Source organism: Musca domestica, unplaced genomic scaffold (genome assembly GCF_030504385.1).
Source record: "Musca domestica strain aabys unplaced genomic scaffold, Musca_domestica.polishedcontigs.V.1.1 38, whole genome shotgun sequence".
NCBI classification, from domain to species: Eukaryota; Metazoa; Arthropoda; class Insecta; order Diptera; family Muscidae; genus Musca; species Musca domestica.
The window spans coordinates 8,822,630-8,840,791 of record NW_026712324.1 but is presented as its reverse complement, the minus strand read 5'-3'; the positions used below and the strand labels follow the sequence as shown (position 1 = coordinate 8,840,791).

Here is an 18,162-nt window from a genome sequence, read left to right as displayed (position 1 = left end):
AACCTTTTATGGTAGGCCATTTTGAGTGTCGTCAGAAACATTGTCGGCCTAGGCGAAAGTATTTTCTTTTATTTGAAAAACAAATCACGTTTATTGGAAAAGAATAACGCAGAGTTTTTTTGAATTCTATTTTCTATTTCTACTGTCAATCGAGGCTATTAACCTCCGAGCATGTGTGACGAACCTCAAATATTTTTTGTGAGATTTTTTTAAGTAATATTAAGAAAGTGTGTATTATTAAACAAATAAGTGGGTGGTATAAATCGGATACTGATAGTCAAAATGAATTCTGAATGTGTATTTGGCACTTTATTGAAAGTGATATTAATAATCTATTTATAACTTTGATTTGTGATAACACACAATATTGAACATTTATAGGGAGTTATCGAAAAACATAGACCGACATCTTTCCACTTGATTAAGGTACTAAATTTTGAGAAATATGGACGAAATCCGTTTATATGAGAATTAAGATCTCTACTGGGTTGCCCACATTCGACGGACCCATCTGGCAACGCCATAACTTTTGACAGAGATGTCTCATCGCTTAATGACATACCGCGTTTGAAGTGTCAGTCAAAGCATTTACCATGACAAGCCTCGTCGATTGGAATGGGCCCAAAGAGTCATTGAAATGGCCGAAGATGACGAGCAATTTTGGAACAAAATTATCATGTCCGATGAAGCCCATTTCACATTGAATGGGTCCGTAAATAAGCAAAATTGCCGTTTTTACGCCACTGAAAATCCTCAAAAGATTCAAGAAGTGCCTCTTCATGACGAAAAAGTCATAGTTTGGTGCGGTGTTAGTGCGAAAACGGTCATTGGGCCGTTTTTCTTCCAAAATGAAAATGGCCATGCTGTTACCATCAATCAGGAGCGTTATCGCGACATGATGACCAATTTTGTGATACCAATTATTCGTCGAAAGCGTATGAGGCAGTTCTGGTTTCAACAAGACGGCGCTCCACCGCACACAAGTCGCATAACAATCCAATATGGGCAACCCTGTATACCCTGCGAAACTATTGTTGTTGGAGGTTTTATAAATTTGAATGGGTCGAAATATATGCAAAAACCTCGAAAAGTTGATTCTAGACCCATGATGATAGATGTTATTTCGCCAATCTGAATCGATCTAGCCATGTGTGTGCGTCCATCAGTTCGCCAGTCCATATTAATTTGTAATCACGCTTTAGGTTGCAATTATAGACAGATCCTCATGGTTTACGGTCAGAAATTTTGCCTGATTTTTCAATCCTTCTACAGGTCACAAGAAAAGATCTATATATGGGAAATTCAGCATGAAGCTAGAGTTTATGACAGGGCAGAAGCCTACCTTTTTTTGATAGTCATCAGATACTATTTAGAGGGTGAAATTGAAACAAGATCGAATTCAAACTTGAAGAAAATATAACTATGAGTCTCATATATATAACTAGCATGTGTCCGCTGCATCGTCAGGTAAAATTCCACCATTCAGTACAGGGTTGCCCATATTCGAGGGACCCATCTGGCAACGCCATAACTTTTGACAGAGATGTCACATCGCTTAATGACATACCGCGTTTGAAGTGTCAGTCAAAGCAGATTTTTACCATGAACAAATACGCGCCACGCGAGCGCTCTGAAATAGTTGAAATTTACAAGAAGTCAATTGTGAAAACTCAACGTGCTTTTAAAACATTAAAAAATGTGAGAAGTGCGCCTTCTAAGAACACCATTAAGCGTTTAAACGACAAATTTTCGACTGGTAAGGCTCTTTCTAATCCGGAGAGGCCATATAAAAGTCGACCAAGGCGATCGGCCGAGAATATCGCTGCCGTACGAGCCAGTGCTGTGAGATCCCCAAGAACATCTCAAAAACGCCGTTCTCAGCAGTTGGGCATGGCTCGGTCCCCTTTACAACGGATTATTCGCATTTATTGGCATTTGTTCCCGTACAAAATTCAATTGACGCAAAGAATGTTGCCTGCGGACAAGCCTCGTCATGGTCATGGGTCCGTCGAATATGGGCAACCCTGTACTTAAAAGCCACAATTTGTTCAGTTTTACAATATTTTTATACATAATATGGTGGGTATATTAAGTTTGTCATTACGTTTGCAATACCTCGAAATATACATTTCGATCAGCATAAAATTTTTGATCAGCATAAAATTGTATTTCGATTTAGCGATGACCGTCCGTCTGTCCGTCTGTGGAAACCACTCTAGCTTCCGAACAAAATTAAGTAGATTGATAAAATTTTAATCAAATGTACATTATGTCTGCAGGACTTTTGGTATTGCAAATAGGCCATGTAGGTCCACGTCGCTGCCAAATCTCAAACACAGATATCATCAGTATTTTAAATACAAAATATGAGAATTTTATCTCAATCTCGTCACGAAATACCAAATATAGTACCATTCAATACTATTTGTTCAATAATAGTACACATTTACCAAAGCTACCTCCCTATGTCCGTGCTCAACATGAAAGCGACTCTAAGCCGAATTCTAGACTTCAAGCATGTTATAATTTAAAATTCATATGTTATGTTATGTTCGTTCCATACCAAATTGTACTAAATATAGTACTGTTTAGTACACTTGTACACATTTCCGAAACCAAATTTTTACACAAGCCCACTGCCAACATGAACCTCAATACAAAATATGAGAATTTCAGCATCATCACCTGAATCAACCTGAATCCAAATTTAGTACGATTTTGTAGAGTACGGACACTTCTTAAAATTTTTCGAACCACCTTCGTACATTAAACTTACTTTCCAACTTTAATTCTAACACCAAACTTCAAATTTTTCGCTCTTTCTTTTCATATAATACCAAATGGTACCATTTGGGAATTTTAGTAACATTTTAGTACTTTTCATTTCCTTAAAGTACGAATTTCCAAATACCCTTTGGTACATCTGCCCTGTACTCCATTACTCCTTTCGAATTTCAGAATTCTAGCTAATTTCATTTGTCCAGAATAAAGTATTCAATTTTTAGTACATTTTAGTACTTGTCGTAATCTTTTTAGTACGATTTCCAAAAAACCTATTCCCATCTCACGTCTACGCAGCAAGGCTGGCCCTCATGCAAAATTTCAAAATTTCCCCCATAAATTATCAATATTTTGAATAATTACAAGTCATATAAAATGTGATGTAAGAGTCCGATTGCCTTCAAATTACGCATATCACAATACTTTAATTAACCCAAAGTCAAGTGTGAAGATGGAATCTATCGCTTAACTCCTTGTCGTAACTCCCCCACGAAGGGTCAACATTTGGAATATCCATGAAGCTCATAAAAACCCAAAATAACATCCGCTTCCATTCAGACTTGGCACATCTCAATATTTCTATCAACACAAAATCTGTTATTAAGATGGTAGAGATCGGAACAGTCGTCCTGGTACCTCCCCACAAAGGGTCAAATTTTTGAATACACAAAAAGATTACAAAATCAGAAATCAGCATTCGGTTCTCGTCATATTTCACACATACCTATTATCTCTACTTACACAAGATATGCTGTGAAGATGGAATATATCCACTCCTTCTGATACCTCCACCACAAAGGGTAAAATTTTGAATATCCATGAAGCTCATAAAATGCGAAATAAACATTCGATTCAATGCAGACTTGATGCATCTTAATATTTCTATTAACACAAAATCTGTTATAAAGATGGTACAGATCGGGCCATTTCTTCGGGTACCTCCCCCACATAGGGTTCAATATTTTAAAAAAGAAAACGCTCAAAGAAAGTGAAATAAGCATTCAACTCTCTTCAAAATTCAAATCTTCTGCTGGCAGAAGATTTGAATTTTGCTCGGTAACGAGCGATGGTACGAGACACAAAAGATTTATTCACATTTAATTGCTGGAGTGCTCTAACGATAGCCACTTGTCAAATATAAAGAAATCGCACTATCACGCTTGACTTCCATCACGAATAACTTTTTTCTGGAAAATTTTCACCAAAATGCTTCTGTAGTCTTGTAAACAATATAATGGAATAATTTTAACAGCTGTCGGACGAGTGGCTTTGAAATGACAGCAGTCTGAAGTTGGTTGCATTTTTATACCCTCCACCATACATAGTATGGAGGGTATATTAAGTTCGTCATTCCGTTTGTAACTCATCGAAATAATCATTTTAGACCCAACAAAGTATATATATTCTTGATCAGCGTAAAATTCTAAGACGATTTATCCCTGTCCGTCCGTCTGTTGTAATCACGCTACAGGCTAAACAAATAAAGATAGAAAGCTAAAATTTTGCCCAGATCTCTCTTTTGTCTGCAGGCAGGTCAAGTTCGAAGATAGGCTATATGGGCCCACGATATCGTATAGCCCCCATATAACGGTACCCCCGATATCCGGTATTTTGATTAAAAATCCACACAAGCAGTTATGTTAGCCACATTTTTCAATGTAATTGCCTGGAATTCTACACAAGGTGTTCTTTGTGGGTACTTTTCTCTTGGCTGAGAATTATCTATATAGGTCCACGACATCGTATAGCCCCCATATAACGGTACCCCCCAATATTCTGTATTTTAATGGTTTTAGCCACATTTCAAATAGAATAGTCTGAAAATCCACACGAAGAGTACTTTGTGGGCACTTTACCCCCTGAAAGAGAATTGTCTATAGAGGTCAATGATATCGTATATCCCCCATATAACGGTACCGCCGATATTCGGTATTTCGATGATTTTAGCCGCATTTTTCGACGGAATTGTCTAAAATTCTACACAAGGGGTTACTTGTGAGCACTTTACCCCCTGACAGGGAGTTCTCTATATAGGTTCATGATATCGTATATCCCCCATATAACGGTACCCCCCGATATTCGTTATTTTGATGATTTTAGACACATTTTTAAAAGGAATTTTTAATGGATTTTTTTTTTTATTTTTTGAAATTGTTCTAATTCGTTCCAAATGGTGGAGGGTATTCAAAGTTCGGCCCGACCAAACTTACTGTTTTTTTTTCATCTCACCCTGTATATCTGCGAACCCCTTCTGGTACTTTTGTCATAATTTGCTAATCTAAGCATTTCTCCAAACCAGAGACCTGAAAAGAATATGGAATTTAGGACTTCGCATAAAATTAGATCAAAATGATTTTCTCGTAATTTAGCCCATACCAATATTTTTGTCTGTATGAGATGAAGTATGAAAACTAAATACTTCTGTCGACTATATCTGGTACCTCATGAACATTTTAACATTTGCTAACAATTATCACATATCTCATATAAAGTGAAGGAAGCAACCAATATGGTCCAAAACTGGATCATTGCAATATTTATTTCATATTTATTTAGGTCTGACAATATTGGATCATTCCTCCGGAACCTACTCCATTGAGGGTCAATAATTCGAACAATCATAAGAGAATATTGGCTGAGGGTACATCTGTCGGCAAAACCTTTTTAACTTGTTAATAATAATATTGGGAAAACGTCTTCCTTAAAAAAATGCTTTGATAGGTTTAGTTATGGATATGAGTATATATCTAAATTTATGTAATTTTAATAAATAAACCAGTTTTCCTATCCAGTTCAATATTCAATTCTTTTATAACTTTTTACGCAAATATATACCTTTATAATTGATTAAATTTATATAATTTTTATTTCTTCTTCTTTACAATTTTAGAACGAGGCCACACCAAAACCCAATTCAAGAGAATCCAAGCTGACGGGTATACCACAAATCGATTACATTTGGGATCCCAACTTGCCCAGAGAATTGAGAGGGTAACACATTGCAACTACCATTAATTAGTTCAACTTGAGACTTTTTTGAATTCTATTGTACTAATTGATCATTTTTGAATTTTTATTTTTCCCATTTCACAGCTACAATTTGTCCTCGTATCCATTCTTAGCAACGACCCCTGCCGATGAAGATATCCATTTTAAGTGTGATGGTTTGCATGATGGCTTCTATGCATCCATAGAATATAAATGTCAGGTAAGTTGCAATAAATAAATGAATAAAATATATTACCAATTATTTTAAACATTTCATTAATTATGACAACGTCAATCCAATAGAACATGATAATGCAATTATCGTAATAAACAGCTGCAAAAATTTAATATAAGAAGTTATTTATTTATCCAAATGATACTGCCTAAAGATAAATTATCGCCTTATTGCCAGACTTAATCCCATTTTTCTTGTTTTTTTTTTACACTGCAACACCATGTTTTGTAACACCTCGAAATATTGGTCCCCGACATAGGAAACTATATATGGCTCTTCCCATCTCGCCGAGCTGAGTCGATCTAGCTATGTTTGTCCGTCCGTCTTTCCATGTCAAATATATTAAAAGGTCAGTTCTGACTATTGCAGTGATGCTGGTAGCCAAGATATTCGAAATGTAGCAAAATAGTTACTAATTCTGATCAATTCTGATCAATTCAATAAAGCATCAAATGTATGAAACTCCAGTAAAAATATGGGAAATCATTTCTGTTACATTTTTTTTCAATTTTGTATGTTTTTTATCGCATGCGATCTTTTTTTTTCAATTTGACTTACAATTTTTAATTGTACATTTTCTAATGTTTTTCTACACTCCGTAACACTATATGTTGAAGGTATTGTATACAGGTCGCAGTACATTGTCTTATCCTCAAGAAAATTTAGCATGGTTGTTGGGTTAGGGTCAGAATTAAAGCCCATTGTTTTTGAAAACATTACATTAAGGGGTTCAAACGGACAAAAAAAAAATAAACAAGTAAAAAAACTGTAAGTTCGGCCGGGCCGAACTTTGAATACCCTCCAGCATTTTAAACAAATTTGGCAATTAAAAAAATAAAATCCTTCACTGCGAATTTCAGATCATTAAGCTCGTCTCGAAAGAGAAGTCAAACACATAAATCATAAAACATATGATCTTCGCCTTAATAAGGCAAAAACTCAAAAATTCAGCCGAGCCTGGCTGTGGGATTTGAACCGCGGACCTCGGTGTGCAGCCAACTAGAAGTTGCCGTCTCTATGTTCTTCCTAAAGTAGCACTAAAACAAGTGTATGCATTGGAAGCAATGTAGTTGTTGTGGACAAAAAATCCATCACTACAAAAACAAAAAAAATTTGCTGTGAAAAAGGTCTGCCAATAGAACTTGAGTCGAACCTGGAGAGTTTCTAGTGTATAATTCGCATATGCTAATTTGCAATAAGTTCGAAATATATACTACTTTCCAGAGAACGGCCCTTGTAAGCCATCATCCACACCAAATATGACTGATGAGCCGCTTAACCAACGGCGAAACGCGTCGCATAGTGGTGAGTGTGTGATAGTGTCTATCTGGCTTTCCTTTTCACTGCGAATTTCAGATCATTAAGCTCGTCTCGAAAGAGAAATCAAACACAAAAATCCGTTAAAAATTATGTTAAAATCCTAAAACTACTAAAACTGTAGCCGTTATATTAGGGTCTATATGACGACGTGGACCTGCATAGGAAACTTTTGCCAATACAGCCATTACAATATTCAAATGCGAAACTTGAAAAAAAATCGGTGAATAATGTAGCTAAAATCATCAAAATATCGAATATAGGAAGGTACTATTATATCGGGGCTATACCAGAACGTGGACCTGCACAGACAATTTTCTGTTATGAGCTGTAGTATTCATTACGAACTTTAAATACCAAATTTTAAACAATTCCGGTGAATAATGTTGTTAAATAATCAAAGTACCGAATATCGGGAGGTCCCATTATATGGGGGGCTATACGAAGACATGGACCTCCACAGACAATTTTCTGTCATGGGCTGTAGTATCCATTGTGAACTTCAAATATCAAATTTGAAACAATTTCGCTGAATAATGTTGTTAAATAATCAAAGTACCGAATATCGGGAGGTCCCATTATATGGGGGGCTATACGAAAACCTGGACCTGCATAGACAATTTTCTTTCATAGGCTGCAGCATCCATTACGAACTTCAAATACCAAATTTGAAATGAAAAATGTCGCCTAAATCTTCAAAATACTGAAAATAGGAAGGTACCATTATTTAGGCGCTATACCAATACGTGGACCTACATTTTCAATACCAAACATACAGACATAATATACATTTGAGTAAAATTTTATTAACCTACTTCATTTCGTTCGGAAGCTAGAGTGATTTCCACAGACGGACGGACATCGCTATATGGACGTATAATGTTATGCTCATCAAAAATATATATAGTTTGTGGGGTCTAAAATGTACATTTCGAGGTGTTACAAACGGTATGACAAACTTAATGGTGGATGGTATAAAAATGGAATAAAATTTTCCTTATTTTGCAGTCGCCCAACAGGTCACAATTGAAAACCAATCGACAAAGATGTTTGCATGAAGAGAGAGTTAGGGATAGGGAAGAAGTCGAGCATTTTAAATGACCATTGGATTTTTTTTAGCTGTAAGGTGGACCACGACTTTTGTTGAATTTATTTCGTGGTGCCTAAATAAGGTCAACATCTTAGTAGGGCTCTATGACATTATTTCAAAAAGAAAATCTTCCAAAATAGATTTGGACATAAGAGGGGCTTCCAACATATTGCAGTGTTGTAGGGTATCACATGGTCGGCCCCGCACAACTATAGCCTTTGCTTACTTGTTATAAATACCATGTTTTGTTTATTCTCATAAGGAATACATACGAATATGAAAAAAATATATAGACCCAAATGCCGTTCACCACACTGTTCCACATGACCTTGACCCATTAAAGCATTCACATTGAAAGTAGTTGTAAAGTGATTTTCCTAGTTTAGAAAACAATTACATTTACACTGTTACTTTTGGAACGGCTTGTAACCCCTTTTGACCTTGCCATGCAATTGTGTAGCATTTTTTATTTTATTTTTTTGGTTTGTTGATCTTGACCCAAAAATAAATGAAATGGTATGCTGCTACCTTTAATGCCTAAAGCTGCTGCCAAAAAAAACCTATCATTATTTGCTTGCTTTTGTCTCTAATACCGGTTTTTGTCGTTCACACCGTTTTTTTGGACAAACGAAATTAAGTAATTATGTGTGAGAGTTTTGTTTATATTAGCGTCGGTTTATTTAAAAAAAAAAAGCTATACATAAAAAATGTCTACAATGAGTAGGTTTACCACGTGATAGTTCACCCTCGCCATCTGTACTTTGTATAAAGCATGGCAGTGAGATATTTGTATACCAGTTGGCATACATTGAAACATAAATCTCTGAGATTGAATTTGAAGAGATAATATTTCATGAGAAATACATATTTAAATAGGAGTGCTGTTTTTACCGGAAATGCAAAAACGTGGGCATTCTTATATATCGGATTTCAAGAAATAAATCGAAATATTCGTACGAGGTTCCAAAAAGTATCAATAGTGTTGACCTGCCTGAAATTCTTATGACCGTTAGTCTATCTATTTGTCTGCTTTAATCAAGTCACATTAGAGTTACACTATTTTCGCATCTCATTTGCAACTTGTCAAAATAATCAGATTACACCTTACAAAGTGAATATGTATATTCGATCAGAAAATTTGTTGGCATTCTATTGGAGATACTGTAGTTATTATGGTTTTGTAAAATAGTCAGGCTTAGTCCCTATATTGTTGCCTTCATAAAAAATCACAATAAGAATTTGTACTTTTTCTTATAGGACCCACAATACGGTATCTCCAGGTACTTAGCTTTTTATACCCTACACCACAAGGTGGTCAGGGTATTATGTCTTTGTGCATTTGTTTGTAACAGGCAAAAGGAAACGAGATAGACCCATAGTTCCTTTTGATGATCTGCATAGAATCACTTTCTGAGTTGATTTATGCATGTCAGTCCGTCCGTCCGTCCCTCCGTCTGTCCATGTATTCTTGTGAACAAAATGCTCGCATTTATTATCCGATTGAGATGAAATTTCGCAAATAACATTTTTTTGGCCCAAGGACGAACCCTATTGAAATTGGAGATAATCGGTAAAAATTTAGATATAGCTCCCATATATATCTTCGTCCGATTTGCCTTTTATTGTGCACCAAACGTGTAATATCACCCCGAATAGTATGGAATTTTGCACATACAACCAAATTAGGCCTGAAAATAAGTATGCCAAATTTGATCGAAATCGGTTCAGATGTAGCTATAGCTCCCATATATATTGTTCATCCGATTTGTTGTATTTGTTACCTACAGCCGTAATATGCACTCCATAACAACGATATTCAGGGAAATATATCAAATACAGCTCAGAAATATCTTTGCCAAATTTTACCGAGATCGGTTCAGATTTGGATATAGCTCCCATATATATCTTTATCCGATTTCAAATTAATTGTGCACCAAATGGGCAATACAATTCCGAATTTAAAAGATATAAATGCTTCGGCATATTTAGTCCTTTGAATTTTAAATTATAATCATAGCGTGTATGATTGAATTCTCCCATAAAAACTTTTAATTATTAAGTGGAGCTCAACTAAATTAGCAAAGTGGTGTAGGGTATCATAAAATCGGCCCCGCCCGACTTTAGGACTTTCTTTACTGGTTATAACCTACAACACGGTGTGTCGGGGTATTATAAGCTTGTTTGGGCCAAAAATTATGTAACACATCGAAATATCGGTCCCGACATAGGAAACTATACTACAGGGTGAGATGAAAAACTGCAAGCAACTTCAGACTACTGTCATTTCAATGCCACCCGTCCGACAGCTGTTAAAATTATTCCCGTGACAGCTCATTATATTGTTTACAAGCATACAAAAGCATTTTGGTGAGAATTTTCCAGAAAAAAAAATTATTCGTGATGGAATTCAAGCGTGGTAGCGTGATTTCTTTATATTTGGCTGGAAACCCACAAGTGGTTATTGTTAGAGCACTCCAGTATTTAATTCTGAATAAATCGTTTGTGTCTCGTATCATCGCTAGTTACTGTGATACTTGTAGCGTAGCCCAACGTCAAGAGAACGGAAGAAAACAGCAACATCAGCAGAAATGGTTCGAAAAGTAAAGAAGCGACTTGATCGAAACACGCGTCGCAGTGGCCGAAAAATGTCTAGTGAGCTGAACATATAGCAAAATTCCATTCGGCAAATATTGAAAAATGAGTTCGGGGTAAAGCCGTTGAAATTCCAAAAAGTGCAAGAACTTACACCGCAACAGCAAGAAAATAGACTCTAAAGAGCTAAAAAGTTGCTTCGCTTGGTCGAAAATGGTGAACTGCCGAATTTGGTTCTCTCCGTCTCCGATGAGAAAACATTCGATGTCCAGTAGTTTGTAAACAAACAAAATGTTGGTGTGTACTTGCCAAAGAGGCCAGCTGAAAATGTGCACCTTCGGTTGGCCACCAGAACTCAAGCACCGACCCTGGTGATGGTGTGGGCCGCAATAATAGACGTTGGTCGCTCTCCGCTCGTATTAATCGACCGTGGCATCAAAATAATTGACAATTGTTATCGTGAAAATATTCTGGAGGATGTATCCTCGCTTCATTTCCAGCGCACAATGGCCACCAAAATCTCCGAATACCAATCCGTTGGACCATTGTATCTGGAGTATTTTGGAAAGCAAGGTTGGCACTAAAAGAAACCAAAGTGTCGATCACCTCATTTTAATGGTTTTTGCCACATTTTTTAACTCATTTGTCTAAAAATTAGTATTTCTAGGTCATAATATGTCCTACTTCGTGTGGCGAAACATTGCATGTATAGGTCCACGCTTTGTTATAGACCCCATATAAGGGTACCTCCCGATATTCGGCATTTTTATTGTTTTTTGCCACATTTTTTCACGGATTTGTCTAAAAATTGGTATTTGTTGGTCATAATGGGTTCTAGCTCCTTTGGCGAAACATTGCATGTATATGTCCACGATTTGGTATAGTCTCCATATAACGGTACCTCCCGATATTCGATATCTTAATGATTTTTGCCACATTTTTTCACTGATTGGTCTAAAAATTGGTATTTGTTGGTCTTAATTAATTCTAGCTCTTTTGGCGAAAAACTGTATGTATAGGTCCACGTTTTTGTATAACCTCATATAGGCGTATTTCCCGATATTCGGTATTTTGATGATTTTTTTTGCACATTTTCCCATGAATATGTCTAAAAATTGGTCATAATGGACTCTAATGTTTTCTTTACCCTTGGGTGAAGGGTATTAAAAGTTTGGCCCGGCCGAACGTAATGTTTTTTTACTTGTTTGTATTGCACTGTGTTATTGTGACATTCGTTCACTATCCTCTAATTTGAAAATATAGAGTTTAGCTTTATCATCTCAAATAATTTCTTTCTTTTTCAGCTTTATCATCATTGTGTCTATGGCATAAGACACGACTTCCTGTGCGCCAATTTCACAGCTTTCGATCAGAAAACATTTATTTGTCACTTTGCCTCCGATGTGGATTGTGAAGGTTCCGTAAAATATTGGAATAGGTAATAGAATTTGCAACATCATTCAATCCAAAACTATCTCCGATAGTAATCTCTTCAAATCTTTCGATCTTCCTTATCTAGAAATGACGATTTGTATATGGCAACCACAACCACCTCCACCACAACCACGACGACAGAACCACCGCCAACACAACGCAGACGACCAGTTAGACCACTGAGGCCACTACGTAGACCCGGTAGTCGTAGACCCGTTGATGATTACTACGATGAAGAGGAATATGATGAAGATTACTATGAGGAACGTTTGAACAAGAGGCGCAAGAATCGCCCACGTCATCGTCGTCCCGTTGTGGACTATGAGGATGAAGACTATGAAGATGAAAAACGATCTCTGGCAGATGAGAAACCAAGGTGGGTATTTGAACAACAATTTCGAATGTAAGAATCAATTAATTTCATCTCTCTTCACAGACGACCGAACTCCCGGAAACGTTTCCAAGATGAAGTTGATGCTGAGGATGATTATGACTTTGACAAGCCAAAGACGAAGCCGCGCGGAAAACCCACACCAGCCGCTGAAAGACGTAAGATAAGCAGTCGCAAGCCGGGTGGATTTTCGGGACGTGCCAATGCCGATGAAAGACGAAGCTTCAGCGATGATCGCCCTACTTTGGGTGGACGTCGTAAAGCCACACCCGTCATTGCGGATGATGTTGACGAACCGGAAGAACCACCACGTCGTCAGACCGGTCGCAGACGTATCAACGAGAAACGTAGCTCAACCACTGCAGCACCCAGTGATGAGGTCGATGATTTGGATGAATATGAAAAACCCGAATCGAAAATACCTGATCAAGAAGAAGCAGCTGCCGATGAAGAGGCACCACCAAAAGTAAAGACCACTCCCAAGCCACTTGAGGAGTTTGTGACACCCAAGGCAGCCCCGTCTTCGGTGTATTCTCGACCCAGAGCGCCTCCCAGAATTGCCCGTCCCGTGCCCATAAATGAAAAGAACAAATTCAAATATCCTGTGCAGAAAACAGCGACCACATCTGCTCCTTCCCTGTCGGCAGCAGAGGGTGATGATGACTACTATGAAGATGAGGAATACGATGTAAGACCACGACGCGGCCACAATAAGAAGCGTATCGTTGATGATGTCTCCGCCGATGAAGAGGAAGAAGATCTGCCACCCAGAAGAGGCAGTGGACGTAAGCCCACCCGCACTCTGAGAAAACCAACGGTGGCCGATAAGAAACCCCTTGACGATGAAGAGGAATACGATGATCGTTACAGTGGTCGCGGTGGTGGTCGCCGACGCAACTCCTTGAATGGACGTAAACGTGGCCGTGTACCCATCCAAGATGATGTCGATTTTGTGGATGACGACTATGATGAACGTCCCGCGAAACGATCACGACCCCAGTCGTCTGCACGCAAGGGTGCCAAGAAGCCAAGAATACCCGACCCCTCTGAGGAAATTGAAGAAGATGAAGAAGTCGAGCCCGAGGTCAAGGCACCCATAAAAAGCCGGACCAGCTTAACTTCTAACAGACGTAAACCCTTGCCTGGAGCTCTGCGGTCACGCAATGCCCCCGCCAAAGCCGAGACACCCTTAACCAAAGACTCTGACGATTCCGAGGCTGTAGATGAAGTTGAAGCCCCCACTGCTGAGGAATCCGAAACACCAAATAAAGCCAGTTTACCAACCAGTCGCCCCGCCTCGGTACGTGTAGTTAAACGACCATTCCTACCATCGCGTGGTGGCAGTCCATACCTGCCAAGGGGCCTACAACCCGTTGGCTCGGCTCACAAACAGCAACAGCAACCACAAGTAGAATCGCACACCACCGACAGTAGTGCTGCCGATTATTTGTCAACCATGTCGGGAGTGCATTTGCTCGAACATGGCGCCCCGCTGTTGCGTGATTCGGGTTCACGTACCACATTGCCACCACGCAGCATGTTGCCACCCGTCAGCTCGCAGTCACGCCAGCCCGAGTCATCGGTTCCATCTAGCAAGGCCACATTGGACGAGCTCTACGAAAATGACTACGATGTCACGCTTAACGATGCTTTAAATCCAACGCTTAAACCGCTTTCGCCGCATCAATCTTCCCACTATAATATCCATCATCAGCAACAACAACAACCACAGCATCATCATGACAATAACGCCAATAATCGTCCGTATCAGAGTTATTACGCTCCCTCAGCCCATTCATTGCCATTGTCCGATCCATTTGTATATAAGAATCGGGAAATTGCTTCAAGAAATTCATTAATGTCACCATCCACCTCTTCTTCTTCTTCTTCTTCATCATTCTCCTCCTCTTCTATTTCTTCGGCATCCACATCTAATGCCCATTCTCAGTCTCAGTCTTCTGTTCCTTACCAATATCATCAGCAAAATTCAAATCTAAATCAGCAATCATCGCATGACCATCATTACGAATCTTTCGCAAATCATAATCCAAATCCAAATCTAAATCATCATCAATCTCCTCTCCATACCAACAGCCACAACAACAATAATTACCATAGTGATTCGAATTTCTCCTCAACAGATATCCGCCGGCGAACGATCATCACGGCGCCGGTCGCGCAATCAAATCGCCAAACCGGAAGTGGAGGCCGAAGAGAAATAGCACCGCCAGCCTATTACGATGAATATGATTATTAAGTTTTGATTAGGTCCTTGAGCAGAGCGTTGCCAATTCTCAGCTCTGCGGATGATGGGAGGAAATGTGACCAAGTGGGATCAGCAACAAAAGTGATCTCCAGAAAGTAAGTTAAAGTTAAGTTCGTTAAAAAAAACAGCAAGATAAGCTCAAAAGTCGGACGGGCCGACTATATGATACCCCACACCACTATGCATATTTAGTAGAGCTCTCGTAAAAGAAAGGTTTATTTTGGGGAATTTCTGAGCTCTATGAGATATCTGGTACAAAATATGATTATAGTAGAGTGCATATTCCGAAAGTTGAAGATTTAAACACCAAATTGTATGAAAAATATGTATGGAGCTACAGCTAAATCTGAACCGATTTTCACCAAGTTGTAAATGTTAACTTCTAGAATGAATTCATTTGGAAGTGCAACTTTTCACTCACTTTGGGCTAAAATTAGTCATTTGGTGCACAAAAAACCTAAAATTGGACGAAGGTATATAGGGGAGCTATATCCAAATCTGAACCGATCTTGATAAAATTAGAATCATGTATTGCTGAGCTGAATCTAATATCTGGTACTAAAAATAATTTTTGTGGGGTATATATTACGAATGTGAGGGACTTAAACACGAAATCGGATTAAACATATATATGTGCGCTATGGCAATATCTGAACCGATTTCCACCAAATTTAAAGTACTTATTTCTATACTAAATTCGGTCGGAAGTGCCATTTGGTGCACAAGAAACCTAAAATCGAATGAATGAAGATGAAGAAGGGAGCTATATCCAAATCTGAACCGAATTTGATAAAAATTGATCTATGAATTGCTAGGCTGTATCTAATATCTGGTGCTAAATATCAGTCTTGTGGAGTGCATATAACGAATCTAAGGGACTTAAACACCAAAATCGGATGAAACATGTATATGGGAGCTATATCTATATCTGAACGGATTTTCACCAAATTTGAAGCACATGCTTGTAGGCTGAATTCGGTCGGATGTAGCAAAATTCACACCATTTGGACTGATATATAAGCCATTTGGTGCTCAAGAAACATAAAATCGCAAAAAGATATATATGGGAGTTATATCTAAATTTGGACCGATTTTCACCAATTTCAATAGGGTTCGTTCTTGAGCCAAACAAATGTTATTTAGAAAATTTCATTTCAATTGAACAATAAATGCGACCTGCATTTTGTTTACAAAAATACATGGACAGACAGATAGACGGACGGACGGACATGCATAAATCGACTCAAAATGTGATTCTAAGCTGATCACCAAAAGGAATTATGGGTCTATCTTGTTTCCTTATCCATGTTACAAATAAAGGCACAAAGCCATAATGCCCTTACCACTATGTGGTGTAGGGTATAATGATATTATGATCTACAATTACTGCTAAGATTATCCTTGGAAATTATTTTACATGAAATGAATTATAATTATCTCTTAATTTAATTACGGAAAAAAACCTGTTTGAGGATTGCCTATTTTGACAACCCCGGAATTTGTCCAATATGCAATCGAAAAAACTCCTCACTCAAGGGTTCGGCTTGAGTATGTTAATGACACAAACTTTGAGAAATCCAATCGCTTCTTACCAGACGCTCCTTATACCTTGCACAATATTTCCTTCCAAGTCGTTCTTGCTGTCCCAGGAACTCTTGACTTACTAGCGTAATTGGCGTTACAGGTCTGTTGCTCCGTTCTTACTTTGGCTCTTGTTTGGCTCACAGCATCTACTTTATTGGTAAATTCCTCGACGAGCAAGAAAAATAGCCGCCCAACTTGTTAATTTCCTTCTATTTGCTCCAATGGGCAAGATTTATTCAACTTTTATGACAATTTTCAATTTATATGAAATTTTACTCAACAGGTATGTTGGGTAATATTTTACTTTTTTGTTTGCCTCTAGCCCGTCACCAAATTAAAACACTTCTGCTTCCTTCAAATGTTTCAAATAAGAATGTTTTATTTCTTTTCTATTCTGGTTCAACAACCAAAAGAATAGCGGGACAATATTTTTTGCATTGAATAGCAGCAGAGCGATCAGCAGAGGCAGAGCAATAACATAAACAGAGATGATGCACTCAACGTATGTATGTTTGTACGTATGTACGTTCTCTGCCTATCACTTAATCGTCTGACTGCTCATCCATATTTGCAATAACAATGCTAGTAATGATGGATTCTCTTTAGGGCGAATTCAAAGTAAATACCAGGAAAGGGAAAACAGAAAAAACATTAAGGTGGCTTTTGTTGCGTTAAAATATTAAGTAATGAAAATAATTAAATTAAATAATTTTATGTTTTCAAAAATGCTCTTTGAGCAACAAATCAAATTTAAATAATATTAAAAAATCATTTGAGTGATTTAACAAAACCTTTTTTGAAATAATAATTATTTTTTTTTTTTGTTTCAGGCCATTTCCTCCCAAAAAAAAAACACATTTTTGTAAATATATATGTAATAATAAAAAAGAAATACTCCATAACAAAAAAAAAAACAATATCTCAACGCTTCATTGAAGAAGGAAAAACAGACATCTTAGAAAAAGGCCAAGTATTTGGTGTGCAGGACTTGCATAGATGGGGCGAATAAACAACCATCACAAAACACTTGTGTGCCTACAAAATACTGGAACCCTTGATAATGAAATCAAGTGCACTGTAATCCTCCTATAAGGACCCTTATTCAATACTGTTAAAATTTATAGTAGTGTTTCTCTTAAATGATAAGCTATCAATCTATCCATCTATTCTTCTTCCCCTTTTTATGTCTTCCACTGTCATTTTATAAATTTCATTAATTATAAATACTCAATTTTCGTGATAGTTAACGGACAAAATTATATTTGTCTTATTTAAATGAGAAAAAAAAAAAAAAAAACAAACAACAACATAAAATGCTAGTAAAAGCAAACTATATTTAGATTATAAACACTTCTTTTTTAAATTTATTGTTTGTACTTTTCCCGTTTTTTTTTTGTTTTTATTTTATTTTGTTTTCTTTCTTAAATTATGTTATTTAAATTAAAAATAATGGTTTTCCAATTTCCAATCCGAACAAAAATTGT

At 37.4% G+C, this 18,162-nt stretch overlaps 1 protein-coding gene across 2 annotated transcripts in view; it reads left to right on the top strand.

Moving 5' to 3' along the window:
- Nucleotides 1-17,595, top strand: part of LOC101888564 (nucleolar protein dao-5) — a 52,834-nt gene extending 35,239 nt beyond the window's left edge. Inside the window, exons 4-10 of one of the 2 annotated variants that reach the window (XM_059126361.1) lie at nt 5,672-5,772; nt 5,875-5,989; nt 12,308-12,441; nt 12,523-12,813; nt 12,874-14,588; nt 14,970-15,189; nt 17,509-17,595. In XM_059126361.1, coding sequence (XP_058982344.1) covers nt 5,672-5,772; nt 5,875-5,989; nt 12,308-12,441; nt 12,523-12,813; nt 12,874-14,588; nt 14,970-15,085 — 2,472 coding nt within the window. In that variant the 3' untranslated portion in view covers nt 15,086-15,189; nt 17,509-17,595. Of the gene's footprint in view, nt 1-5,671; nt 5,773-5,874; nt 5,990-12,307; nt 12,442-12,522; nt 12,814-12,873; nt 14,589-14,969; nt 15,190-17,508 lie in introns of those variants that run through there. The other variant, XM_059126362.1, reaches the window with a different exon arrangement.
- Nucleotides 17,596-18,162: the final 567 nt, after the last annotated feature.